Source organism: Hemicordylus capensis, chromosome 10 (assembly GCF_027244095.1).
Source record: "Hemicordylus capensis ecotype Gifberg chromosome 10, rHemCap1.1.pri, whole genome shotgun sequence".
NCBI classification, from domain to species: Eukaryota; Metazoa; Chordata; class Lepidosauria; order Squamata; family Cordylidae; genus Hemicordylus; species Hemicordylus capensis.
Window position 1 is genome coordinate 73,552 of NC_069666.1, and position 13,227 is coordinate 86,778.

A 13,227-nucleotide genomic window follows, 5' to 3' on the forward strand; every position below is an offset into this window, starting at 1 on the left:
CAGGTGGGGCGTGCTCCACTCCCTCGTTGGGCCGGCTCTGCTCTCTCTCCTCCTCCTCCTCCTCCTCCTCAGCTTCCTCATGACTGGCTGGTTTTGTATATTCTTGGCTTTCACACTGTCTGTCTTGCTCTTCCCGATATGAAGCCTAGCCTCTGTCACTAGCTCCCAGTTTGTTTCTGTGTCCTGTTCAAGGGGCTGCTGATCACCTCTACAGTGGTTTACCTTCACGGTTTGGGCCCTGGGTCCCCGGAGGACTGCCTGCTCCCGGGGGTTTCTGCCCCTTTTTCAAGAGCATCAGTGCATGCTCTGCTCTGTGTGCCGACTTTGAGAGAGACTCCGTCGTCCTGCACACGAGACAGGGCCTTCTTGGTCATTGCCCCAGACTTGGGGATGTCCTCCGTTCACTCCTTGGCCTCCCTCACTCTCTTAACAGGGAACTGAAGACCTAGACAGGTCTTTGCCCTCTAGAGAGTGCTGCTTTTACGAATGGTGCTGTTCTATGCACCGCCTTTTATATGGTTTTTTTGAGGTTAAGTTTGCATTTGTTATTGATGTTGTGTTTCTGCTGGGTTTTATTACTATGACTCTCCCAGTCAGTCCCGGGTGAGCCTGCAAGGCACACGGCTGGCAGGCAGCCTCTTCCACAGTGACCGCTCAGCCCACGGGCTCTTCTCCCGCCCCCTCCGCCTCTGCCGGATCGGGGCTGCTCCTTCCCTCCCCGCCTGCCTGCCTGCTGGGGCGCCCCCTCCCTCCGCACCTAGCCACGGGGCTCAGCAGCAGCACGGCTGTGGGAGGAGCCCATGCAGATGTGCAGCCACCGAGGCTCTGGGTGTGGCCCGGGATGACGTCAGGGTCTAAATTGGGTGGCTTTGCCTGCCTGCGCCACTGCTTGGAAAGTGCCTTCCAGGGGGCCTGCCGGGAGGGGGAAGAGGCTGCAGCCGGGAGATCTTGTGACTTGGCGGGCGCTCCTGAGAACCGCTGCCTAGTCCCTGGGAAATCGCCTTCTTCTCTGCATGGCCTGCCAGACGCCTTCCTCTGGCGCTTGGGTTTCTCTAGACGAGGCAGTCCCGTCCCCCCCCGCCCCCCGTGGAGGCAGAGCTGGGTGGCTGAGTGAGAGGCAGGCTCTTGGGGGCCCTCGGGCAGGCTAGGGTTGGGCGGCAGGCAGGCAGGCAGGCCGGCCGCGGGGGGCCAGGTTTCCCTTGCTGCTCTCCTGGGCTCTCCTGAGTTGGAGGAGGGCAGCTGTGGGCGGTCAGAGCCAGCCAGGAAATCAACGCTGGGAGGCCGCCAAGGGTGCTCCTGTCCCTCCGGCCAGCTGGTGGCTGCCTGTTCCTCTGCCTCTTCGGGGGGGGGGCTTCCTCCCTGCCCTGGTCAAGAGGAGATCACAGGCGGTGGGGTGTGGCAGGTGCTGGGCGCTCTCTGCTGCGTCTCCTCCAGCCTGTCCTTGGTCCAGCCGCCTTGGGCTCCTTCCCCAGCAGGCAGGGCTGAGCAAACCCTTCCTCTTCCCAGCCGCCTGCTCCCCTCCCCCCCCCTTTGCCACACAGCTCTGCTTGCATTGCAGGTTCTGTGCTGCTGGGCTGTGCAGGCCGCCCTTTGTGGGGGTCCCAGCCTGTGGCCGGGGGTGGGGGGGGCTCTTCTTGGCCAGGCTGTGGCTGGAAGGCTCTTCGGCACCCAGCAAGCGGAGGCGGCCTCCTCCGGCGGCCAGGCCAGAGCCCAGTTGCTCCCCGAGGGGCACGGCAGTTGGCAGCCTCGGCATCGAACCTCCTGGTGCACGGGCAGATGAGGCCAGCAAAGGTGCTCCCCCCCCCTTTGCCATGACTCTGCTTGCATGGAAAGCCCCAGGCCTCTCCCCTTCCTCCCCGCAGCCAGGTGGTTTGGGGTCCTTTCTTTCTTGGCCCCTTTCTGGTCCCTGGCCGTTTGGTCTTGGGTGGGGTGCCAGACCTGGCTGTACAGTCCTCTTGCAAAGGAGGGCTCTCTTGGGCAACAGTACCGGGTGGAGGCAGGCCGCTGTGCACCCCATCGGCCCAGAGACCAGCCCAGTGGGCAGCGGCTAGTTGGGCACAGCCAGCCTGGGTGCTCCCCGTCGCCCCCTCCCTGCTGGCCATCTGCTCCGTGGGGCCTCTTGGCATCCTCTGCTGGGAGGGAGGGAGGAGCTGGGCTGCTGGGAAGGTCTTTTGCTAGTTGCGGGGGGGGGAGTCCCAGGCAAGCCAGGCTTCATGGGAGGGAGGCAGTCGGCCAAGCCAGGCTGAGGGACGCACAGAACGCCGGGGGGGGGGACGGGACATTTCCACCCTCTCGAATGGGCATAAGTGCCCCCCCAGCCACACACCTGCCTTCTCTTCCCAGGTGGATGGAGGCCTGCCTTAATGAAGACCTGCCCCCCACAACGGAGCTGGAGGAGGGGCTTAGGAATGGGGTCTATCTGGCCAAACTCGGGAACTTTTTCTCCCCCAAAGTGGTCTCTCTCAAGAAGATCTACGACCGAGAACAGACCAGGTATAAGGTGAGCATCTCCTCCTCTGCAGACTGAGACATACCTGGCTGTGGTTTCGTGGCCATTTTGGATGGACCAGGGCTCTCACAAGCTGCCTCTCCTGCTTCACGCAGTGACCAGCCAGGAGATGCTTGAGCAGCGGGATGCGAAGGCCAGAGCCCCCCCCCCCAACACTGTTTTTGCTGCCCAGCAGCTGATAGGCTGCCTCTGGACCTGGTGGCTCAACATGGTGTGGCTGATGGTGGCAGCTGCATCTCCGCCTCGAAGCAGACCCTCCAGTTCTGAAGGGCCCGTCCTCAGGCCCAGGGGAGGGGCCGCTCTGCAGTGCCCGCCAGGCGTGAATGCTTCCGTAGGATGGCCTGCCCCCCCCCTGGCGCCTGGAGGAGGAAGGCGGCACTGGCCGCCGCATTGACCAGTGTTGCTGGCTACTTAGCTGGACACCTTCATGCCTCCGCCCTGCTCTTCCCTCTGCCTTTCAGGCCACCGGCCTCCACTTCCGGCACACGGACAACGTGATCCAGTGGCTGAATGCCATGGCTGAGATTGGTCTCCCCAAGGTAACCTTGGCTTGACTGGGGGCAGAGGGAGCCTTGGAGGGGGTGCTCTGGGGACGGCGGGGAGAGGTGGGGGCCCAGGAAGGACTCGGACGCCTGCTGGGTGTCACTGGGTGTTGTCTTTAGACAGCGCCCTGAGCAGTGCTGGTGGTGAAGCCCCAGGAAGAGCTGTGGGGCTTCTGCCCCACAACTTCTGTGATTCTGCAGGAGGCTCGAATCCTCTCCTTCCTGTGACCCCCTGAGCAGCCGGGCCAGTTTCTCTCGAATGGGCTTCTCCTCTCTTCCTGGCATGACCTGGATTTCCTTGTCCCTTCTGGCTTCCTCGGTGTGCTGCCAGATCTCCCAGTCCAACCGCGTGGCGGCTCTGAGCATATGGGACAGGCATGGTGGGGGATATGTGGGAGGGGGGTATGTTTTGTTTTTAGCCATTTCTGTGGTCTGCCCTGCCAAGTCCAAAGGGGGCATTTGTGGAAACACTTTTTCCTTCTGGCTTCAGATTTTTTACCCAGAAACGACGGACATCTATGACCGGAAGAACATGCCGCGTTGCATCTACTGCATCCATGCACTCAGGTAATCCTGCTGAGGGACCTGGAGAGGCACCCCAAGGAGCTTTTTTCAGCTGAAAGACGCTTCCCTTACAGGAGCCCGATGGTGGGAATCGTGTGTGTCTCGTATTCCACAGGCGGCAGCCATAAACTGCCTCTTTCCTAGCAGAATCAGGGAGCTCTTAATCCTCACAACATCCTTTCCCCCATCTGAGCCTGAAATAGTGTATTGCACTGTTATAACAGACTTTAAACCAGGCACCTTTACCCACCTTATTGCAATGGTCACTTGAAAGCCTTAAAGCCCTTGTTAGCCAAATGCTGCAGGAGGCCTCAGAGGCTGTGGGATCAGTGGTGTGAACTGTGCTGAGTGTGGGGTTCTGGGTTCCTCTGGACATTGGCAGAAATTGGGCTAGCCAAGGAGAAGCAGCAACGGAGCGAGGCTGGGGCCTGTGTGGGAGGTGGGCCTTCTCCTGTGGTGGTCCCCTTGGCCACCCTCAGCAGCGAGCGCCCAGCCAGCCTTCTGTTGGTGGAGTGACCAGGAAGCCCAAACACCTGGCTTTCATTTCTGAATGCAAGCTGAGCTTCTCAGGAAGCCAGATTCTGTCCCTGGCTCCAGATCTGTGTCCACTGCCTGCGAGAGGCGCCCCTGCCTGCCTGCCTGCCTGCGGCTGTGTTGCCACGGGGGCAGTGTGCCTTGACAATCTGCGGTTTTGGGGTGGGGTTCGGGACAGCGGCACAACCGCAAACTCCGCCCATGTGAAGGAGCAGCTGGGTCTTCTTGTGCCGGGGTGGACGGGCCTGAGGCACCCGTTGCGGGGAGACGGGCAGGTGGCTTCCTGCCGAGAGAGCCTCCTCCGTGGGTCCCTGAGCAGCTGGCCTCTGTGTCTGCCCTGCAGGCATCCAGGTGGCCAGCTGGGTCCTCTGGAACCTCCTGCAGCTCGGAGGGAACTCTCGGCAGGAAGCCGCTGTTTGGATTGCAGAGGCCTGCCTCTGAACAGCCGTTCCAGAGGCTGTGCGTGGGGGAGGCAAGGCCCGTCGCCCTCTGGAGTGGGTCTGGGTCTGGGCTGGCTCCTAGCACAGTGCCTTGCCTCCGGGCCCCTTCTGCCATGGTCAAGCGGCAGTGGAGTGGAGACCCCTCCACCCATTGCCCCGGTGCGGCTCTCCTGTCCCCCGTGTCGTTCTGCTCCCTGCAACACCCGGCAAGCGCTTCCCGGCCCTGGAAGGAGTTCTGTGGAAGTGGGCTTGGCCGGCAGAGCTCTGCTTGAGCCCTGGACCTTTGCTTGTCCTGTGGGTGGGTCACTTCTGACTTGCTGCCGATGAGCCTCTGTGGTCGTTGTGGGGCATCTGGGGGCCAGTTGACGAAAGGAGGCCCCCACCTGCAAAGAGAGAGCGGAGGGAGAGGCCAGGGGAATCGCAGGGTGAGTGTGAGGCGGCGGCGGCGGCGGCGGCAGCGGCTTCCCCCTCGCCTGCCAGGTGATTCTGCTCTCTTTCTCCTCCCCCCACCCCCAGTCTGTACCTGTTCAAGCTGGGCCTGGCCCCCCAGATTCAGGACCTCTATGGCAAAGTGGACTTCACAGGTGAGGGGAGCGTCGTCCTTCCTGCTGGTGGCGGCGGCTCAGGGGGGTCGGAAGCGCCGTGCCCACGGCAGCTGCCAGGTCCTGGGAAGAAGGGCAGCCTCTGGAGCAGGAAAGCGCGGGGCTGCCTCCCGAGAACAAGCCCTGAGCCAGGGCCAGAGAGGGCTGGCCCAGGACAGGCTCCTCCGTGGGCCTGTAGAAGCTTCCCTTAGGATGGGAGGAACGCAGACCAAGCTTGCCCGGGACCAGTGGCCAGGGCAAGTTGTCTTCACAAGGGCAGGAGGAGGAGGAGGAGGCGGCGGCATTCTGAGCTCTGCTGCTCGTCCGTGACCGTCTCCACTGTGTTTCAGAGGAGGAAATCAGCAACATGAGGAGTGAACTGGAGAAGTACGGGATCCAGATGCCGGCTTTCAGCAAGATTGGTGGGATTCTGGCCAATGAGCTCTCTGTGGACGAAGCAGCACGTAAGAGGAAATGAGGGAAGCAAATCTTTCTCTCCTGGTTGTTTGGTCGGATCTGCCAAATTAGGCATAAAGTGAACATGGAGAGCAGTGTTCCCTCTCACCGGGTTTCCCAGATGTTGTTCACTACAATTCCCAGCATCCCTAGCTGCAGTGGCCTTTGGCGGGGGATTATGGGAGTTGTAGTCAGCAACATCTGGGGACACTGATGGAGAGAGCCTTTTTTAAAATTAGCGGAACAAACTCCCGAGACAGGACTTGTGTAGGTTTTCTTTTAGAGACTGCGATGCTTTTATACCCCCCAGCAAAGTTCCCAGTGGGCCCTTTGGAGACAGGCCTGCTGCCTGCTTGCCACAGACAGATTCTTGCCTCTGATGAACAAGTGTCTCCCTGGGGGGCTCTCTTCTGACGGACTCCTGTCTGTTGTGCGAGGGCCAGAGTCCCCCTCCGTGCCGAAGAAGGGGGCCTGCGTGAGAGCTGAGCTGGATGGGCTGCCCAGTGTGCCCTGCGGGCAGGTCCCCCGTCGGTGGCCTCCTCCAGCGAGTGACTGACGGAGGCTGTGTCTTCTGTCCACTCCAGTGCACGCAGCTGTGATTGCCATCAATGATGCCATTGACCGCCAGATTGCTGCTGAAACCTTGGCTGCAATGAAGAACCCCAATGCCATGTTGGTGAATCTGGAGGAGCTGCTGGCCCCAGTCTATCAGAGTACCCTGTATCAGGCCAAGCAGGAAAAGATGGAAAACGCACGGAACCGGGTAGAGGCTCCCTTCCTTCCTGGTGGGGGATGCTTGCTCTGGCCTCCCTGCATCCAGCAGGGGGCTGGACTAGATGGCCTCTGAGGGTACCCCTCCCTCTCCAGGAGTGTGTAAATTGGAACATGGATGCACAGCTCTTTCCATGGAGCTCCAAGTGTTGGCCGGAGGGGATCAGCCATTCTGTACAGCATCTTGGTTTTTAGGCGCTAAAGAAATAATAGCAATTGGTAGTAAATATTAGGCACAGATACAGTGCTGTGTAACGGAGGACTGCTGCCTTCCAAATTAAAGTGAGATGGAGATCCCTTGGTCTCCCCGCCCCCCAGGTGCCACCAGCTCTGCCGGGAGCGTGAGAAGCTTGGCCTAGGGCTCTCTTGCTTCTTGAGACAGGCTGTTGATATACACAAGAACATGCCCTGGTGCTGTCCTGGGTCTCCCTCTGGCTTGGGGCGGGCGGGGAAAGGAGTGGGGAAGCCTCTTCCGCTCGCAGCTGTGTCTGCAGGTGGGGCTTGTGCAGCCACTGGCCGGCCAGCCAGCCCGGCTGTGGATGACGCTGCAAGGCAGGCCTTCTCCTTTCAGATTGCCTCCGAGGATGTGGAAAGGGAGAGAGATGTCTACGAAGAGCTGTTGACTCAGGCGGAGATCCAAGGCAATGTCAGCAAAGTCAACTGTAAGTGTCTGGGGCTGGCAGCGGCGGCAGCATCCCTCCCTCCCTCCCTGGTGGGGTTTGCCTGCCTGAGGCTGCCTCTAGATTCCAGGAGCCCCTCTAGGGAGAAGAAGCCCCCACCCCCGGCCACTGTGCAGGCCTGGGAAGAGTCTCCACTTGCCTCGTGGGTGTGATTTAGTTCACGTTCTTAAGCGGACGCGGGGACTGGGCTGGACTGTGTGGCAGGACTGGGGAGGCTGAGCGTCCCACCTGGTCAGCTGCCAGAGCTGCCCCCCCCCCAAACTTCAGAAATGTGCCATCGCGCCTAAGGTGCGGCGTGCAGACAGCTTGTTCTCCGACTTGGTTCCTCTCTGGGGATGGAGAAGGAGGGTGAGGAGGGGCAGCCCTCTGGGGCCGGGGTGCTCAGTTGCGTTTCCTCTCCCCCTTTCTTGAAGCACATTCGGTCTTATCCAAGATTGACCAGGCTCTGGTCCAAGGAGATGCCGCCGCTTTGTATGAAGCCTTGTCGTCGTCAGCCTTGGGGCTCCGCGGACTGCGGCGTGAAAACAGCGACTGGTACTTCAAGCAGCTGCTGCAAGACAAGCAGCAGAAGCAGGAGGTAGGCGGCGGCGGCGGCGGCTGCCGCGTGGCTGGGCACATCCCTCGAGCGCGTTGCCCCTCCGGCCCTTCTGCTCTGGGAAGGGGCTCCTCCGGACGCCTCCTCCGCAAGAACGGACGCGGGCGGTTCCACCGTGCCGGGGAGAGAGGACGGCGCCTCAGGCAGGCTGGGTGGGCCTCCCTGGGGCTCGGCCCGTCTCTGGCCTGGCTGGGCCACCTGCCCCCAAGAGGTCCTCACCTGGCGGCTGCTCCTCCTCCGGGCTTCCCAAGCACCAGCAACGGGGAAGGCCCTCCTGGAGGCTGCTGGAGAAGAAAAGGCTCCCCCTTGTTTCTCCGCAGGCTGGCGGAAGTGGGCCCCTGCAGAAGGAGGAGCTGCAGGCGGGGGTGGACCTGGCCAACAGCGCAGCCCAGCAGTACCAGCAGAGTAAGCTGTCCTTTGGGGTAGGGGGGCCCTGCAGCCCCCCAGGTGGGCTTGGCACCTGCACCAAGCCACAGCGGGCGCTCTGGCCGGGGAGCCAGCACTCCTGCCCCCTCCCTCTACGCATGCCCCAAAGCGGGCGGGGGGGGAGTGCTCTTCTGACTGCCTCACAGCAGCCCCTGCCCTTGCTCTGCCTGTGTGGAGAGGCAGAGCTGGACTCTCCTGCCCGAGAGGGTCCTCTTCGCTCCCTTTCTCTTCGTTGTCTGCCTCCCTTTGTTGAATTCGACGCCCCCCAACCCTCCTTGGTCAAGTCCCATGTGACGGCTGGTGGCTCGGGGTGGAGGTGGGGAGAGGCAGGGCAGGTGATGGGCAGAGGCGGGCAGAGGGAGAGTGGAGCCAGTCGTGGGCTTCTCCCTCCTCCCTCACACCAAGCCTTGCCACCCAAAGCCCCCTCGCCCCCCCCCAAACAAAAACACACGGGCAGATCATCACTTACAACTGCCAGTGGACTCTTCCAAGGAGAGAGCTTCCTCCAATCCCTCCTTCCCCCTCACTTCCTGTTTTGCTTTTACTGGCTGGAACAACCTGCTCATCAAGCTGCGCCAGCCAATCCGGTTGCAAGGGGGCGCCAGCCTGGCCCCAACCCCAAAAGGCAGCAAAAATGGGCGGGGAAATACAGTTCCTTTGGGCTTCCGGGGCTGCATTTTCAGCCCGGTTTCTACCTTGAGTGCAGCAAAAGGCCCGGGGCCGCCCGCCCACCAGGAATCAGGAGCTGGAGCAGCTCTGTTGAGGGCTGTTCCAGCCAGGAAGTGACAGGCACGGGGGGAGGGGCTGGGGGAGTCATCTGGCTGCTCCTGTTGGATCCTGCCCTGGCGGACTGAAGTGCCACCATGGCAAAGCCGCATGGCATGGCGTGCCAGGACTGCTGAAGTGCCCCTCTTCTTTCTGCCGGTGTTAAAAGGGAAGACGCATGTAGGCCTGGAGAAGGGGGGCTCCCGCTGCCCCCAAAGTGTGGGTGGCCTGGCCTGGCCTGGCCTGGCCTGCATGAGTGCTGCTGGGAGCACCTGCTGTGTGCAGTTGCGTCAAGGAGAGGCCTCAGCCGGAGCGCTGCTGTCCAGGCCCCCCTCTTCCCTGGGGCAGAGAGGCTGTGCTCAGGGCTGTCTTCTGCAGAGAGGCTGAAGCAAACGTGCCCAGGGCAGGGAGGCTTCCGGCTGGCCAGCTGGCCCGGCCTGTCTGCAGTGGGGCAAGGAGTTTTTGTGCTTCCAGGACTGGCAGCTGTGGGGAGGATCAACGTGGCCATCCGGAACGGGCTGGCCGAGAAGACCATGGCGGAGCTGCTGAACCCGGAGGCGCAGCTGCCCCCCGTCTGCCCCTTTGCAGCTGAGCTCTACCAGAGAGAACTGTCCACCCTGCAGCAGCAGAGTCCCGACGTAAGGGGCAGGCGGGCAGGCGGGCAGGCGGGCGCTCTCCCCCCCTCCCCCCCCGAGGGTGGCCTCACACATCCCGGGCCAGAGGTGGCCCTGAGAAATGCCTGCTTTCAGCCATGTCCATCTTGCAGGGAGGGACCCAGGCCAAGGAGCTGGGCCTCCGCTTCCTGCAGCCTGTTCCCTGGTGGAGGGGCCCCCCAGAGAGGGGTTCTTCCGTCTCTCTGGCAGCCCTGCTGCTGCTGCTGCTGCTGCTGCTTCCTCCTCCTCCTCCTCCTCTTGTGTTCCTGCTACACAACTGGGACTTGCCTTTAGGCACGGGAGGGTCCCTGAGCGGCGCTTGGCTCTCTCTGGCTTCCAGTCTGCTGCTTGATTTGCTTGCAGAATCGTGGGTGAGCCTCTCAGAGCAAATGGTGCTGGATATCTGGCCCAAGCCTGTGTGAATTCTGCCTGCCACGCAGGCTCCGTGGGCTGAACGTGCTCCCCGGAAGGGACTCCGAGGCACCCTTGCCAGAGTGGGCCTCTGCTCTGCTTTTCCAGGGTTGGGGGGGGAGTCGTCTGAGGGACGGCCTTGGTGGCAGATCAGACCAAGGTCCTGTTTCCGCCAACTCTGCCCCGCAGCACATGGGGCAGATTTGTGCTCCCCGCTGTGCTTGGCCCCATCTTGTGTCTGGGATTCAGATGTGCTCCGTAGCTGCTGTTCCCCCCGCGCCACACACACACACCATCCCGTGGAAGGGAAGAGCCCTGCTCCTACCCAAGGCAAGGAAGCCGCTCGTCCAGGTCTCTCGTTGGTCTCCATTGGGGGGTGGAGACCCAGTTTGGCTTTTCTGCCTCAGGTGCCCCGACTTCTGGTGCTGGCTTTAGGAAAGGGAAGGCTGCTCAGGCCCTCCTCCCTAAGAACAGGAGCTGAATGGAGTCCACTCGTCCCAGGGGTGTCCCCTTGGGCCTGCCGGCCTCTGCGTGCCTCTCTCTGGATCCCTCCCTCCCGGCCTCTGCTCCCCTGGACTGTGCTCCTGCGGGAGGAACGGTCCTCATCTCCTTCTCGTTGCCCAGGGCAACCTCACGCACCCAGAGCTGTCGGTGGCTGTGGAGATGCTGTCTTCCGTGGCGCTCATCAACCGGGCCCTGGATTCCGGGGATGTCGGCATGGTCTGGAAGCAGCTGAGTAGCCCAGTGACGGGCCTGACGAATGTCGAGGATGAAAACTCACAGCGGTCAGTCCCTGCCAGGCAGTTGGTGTTTCCGTGGCCCCCACTGCCTGCCTGGGGCAATTCAGGGGGACGGAAACACCCGAAGAGAACTTAAAGGGGTTCAGAGGCAGGGTCTCCAAGTTGCACCCCTGGGGCAATACTGGATCGGAGTGAAGGGGTGGGGAAGGCTGTTCTCTGCAAGGCCCAGGCATCTGGGGAAGGGGGACCAACCCGGGCCCCGATCCTCCGGCCTGGCAAGGGGCCTCGTCGTGTGGCTCCTTCCAGCCAGCAGGCCCAATGGCCTCCCGGAAGGCCGTTCTCCTCTGAGCGCTGCTCAGGCCCGTCTCCTTGGGCCCCTTGCGGTGCTCTGCGGGGGTGCTGAGTCCTCCTGCGGCCCCTGAAGATGTCTCCTTGTCTCCTGGCAGATACGTCGACAACTTGCTGAAGCTCAAAGCTCAGGCCCGGGAAGGAGGGACGGAGTTCATCACATGGAACGACATCCAGTCCTGTGTGGACCGTGTGAATGTGGTGGTCCGCGAGGAGCATGAGCGTAAGTGGCGCTCGGGGCTTCCCAGCCTCAGGACCCCGGCAGGCAGGCAGGCAGGGAGGCCTTGTCACTGGAGCCCGTCCGCCAGCAGCCCGGGCCCCGGGGCCTGCTCTGGGCCTGGCCAGACCGCATTCGTCTGGGGGCTGGCGGAGTTGCCCTCTCTCAGACCGGGCGCCATGGTGGCGTTTGGCAGGGGGTCACTTCGGGAACGGGCCGTCAAAGAGTCAAGCGCTGAGAGAACGCCGGGGCCCTCCGTGTCACTCCGCAAGAGTAAATTCACTGCCTGTCAGCCGTGGGAGGCAGCCTGCCCTGGCCGGCTCTGATGTGGTCAGGAGAGGGCGCTGGCTTCTCCCCTGCCCTGGGGATAGAGGCGTGTGCCGTTGGCTTGCTGGCCGGACCGCTCCCTGCCAAGAGGCTGAAGAGGCCCCTTTCCGAGTGGTGACTCTCTTCTGTTGAGCAGGAGGAGAGCAACTGGCCCTCTCCATCCCCAGCACAGCATCCTTATTTAAAAGCCTCATTTCAGTACTAGACCTAGTGTGTAAAAACCGGAGCTGGCTCAGGAGAGAAAGCTTGACACGCTTTTGGGTGGGGGGGGGCTGCTGCTGCTGAGGATGGAATGGACTCCTTTCAGTCCGTCTGTGCCGTGAAGTAAGGGGGCCTGTAGCACTGGGACCTCCCTTTCAACCAGGGTGGATCTAGACTAGGGATGATGGGTGCTCAGATGCTGGAGTGTGACCCTCTTGTATCTTCCCGGGGGGGGGGGGAGAGGAGTCTTGATGCACAGGAGAGGGCCTCCTCCGCTCCTGGAGGGCCAGGCCTTGCCTCTCGGCGCTAGCTAAGCGGGGGCGGGGGCCCCTCTCCCTTTGGTTTGTTTCAGGGATTTTGGCCATCGGCCTCATCAATGAAGCTTTGGATGAGGGAGATGCAAAGAAGACCCTGCAGGCCCTGCAGATCCCCGCAGCTAAACTGGAGGGAGTGACTCCCAAAGTGGCCCAGCATTACCAGGACGTGCTGCTCCGGACCAAGAGAGAGAAAGCGCAGGTGAGTGGGGTTGCTGCAGCAGCTGGAAACAGCCCCCCCCCGCCCCGCCCCCAGGCCAAGCAGGCAGTGGCGTCTGGAGGACCTGGACAGGACTTGGGAATGGGCCGGTCTTCCGCCCGCGGGCAAGCATGGCTCTGCCCCACGGCCTACCTTGAGAGGGGTTGTGCTGAGCTCTGGAATCGGATCACTGAGCGGGGATCTGACCCCTAGGGTCTCTGGGGTCCTCGCCTGGCCCTCTAGCCATCGCCCCACGCCCTGGGAAGCAGTGGCCAGAAAGGGCTGCTTAGGAAGCCGCTTGGCTGCTTGCTCGGAGACTCTCGAGAGCCGGCCGGTGGTGCTGCCAGGTGAGTTTGCCCCTGCCCAGCCAAGGGCTGCGAGGAGCGGGCCAGGCACCCTGCAGACATGGCCAGCAGGCGGCAGCTGTCCTTGGCAGCTTCCTGGGAGGAACTGTGGCCAGGAGGGCACCGCTGAGCCCTGCCCCTGCCAAGCGTGGACTGAGACGCCAGCAGCCCTTCCTCAGAGAAGCAGCCATTTGGGCTGCCGTTAATGTCCTTGGCAGCCCGGCCGGCCCTTCCTCTGGAGAGCAGCTGTTCCGCGGGCACTTCCCGCTGCTCAGGCTGGCTGCCACTCCTCTGCAGTGGGTGAGGTGAGGCCCCTCTGGCCGGCCCAGTCTTCCAGGTAGGGGTTGCCAGGCCCGCTGGAGGCCTCACCCGGGCTTCTGGCAGTTCTGCTCCCAGCGATATTGCAGTGCCTTTTGCAAGTAAGAAAGAGCAGCCCCATTTGCGGCCACCGTCAGCCTGGGGCTTCTCTGTTTGTGCTGCCAGGAGATGGGCCACGCCACAGAGTTTCTTCCCCAGCAGACAGGACCGTATGTAAATTCAAAGCAGTCCCATCATGGGGCCCTGGGGTTGGCGGGACCCTCCCAGGTCCGGTCCGGTCCTGCTCCCACGC

General features: G+C 62.4%; 1 protein-coding gene across 2 annotated transcripts in view; it reads left to right on the forward strand.

The window, feature by feature from the left end:
• Positions 1–13,227, forward strand: part of IQGAP1 (IQ motif containing GTPase activating protein 1) — a 45,444-nt gene that overhangs the window by 8,611 nt on the left and 23,606 nt on the right. For both annotated transcript variants that reach the window (XM_053272036.1, XM_053272035.1), the window contains exons 3-15: positions 2,344–2,500; positions 2,971–3,048; positions 3,542–3,618; positions 5,106–5,173; positions 5,521–5,634; positions 6,211–6,389; positions 6,969–7,059; positions 7,491–7,654; positions 7,993–8,077; positions 9,338–9,501; positions 10,552–10,712; positions 11,114–11,238; positions 12,113–12,276. In XM_053272036.1, coding sequence (XP_053128011.1) covers positions 2,344–2,500; positions 2,971–3,048; positions 3,542–3,618; positions 5,106–5,173; positions 5,521–5,634; positions 6,211–6,389; positions 6,969–7,059; positions 7,491–7,654; positions 7,993–8,077; positions 9,338–9,501; positions 10,552–10,712; positions 11,114–11,238; positions 12,113–12,276 — 1,627 coding nt within the window. The remainder of the gene's footprint in view (positions 1–2,343; positions 2,501–2,970; positions 3,049–3,541; positions 3,619–5,105; positions 5,174–5,520; positions 5,635–6,210; positions 6,390–6,968; positions 7,060–7,490; positions 7,655–7,992; positions 8,078–9,337; positions 9,502–10,551; positions 10,713–11,113; positions 11,239–12,112; positions 12,277–13,227) is intronic.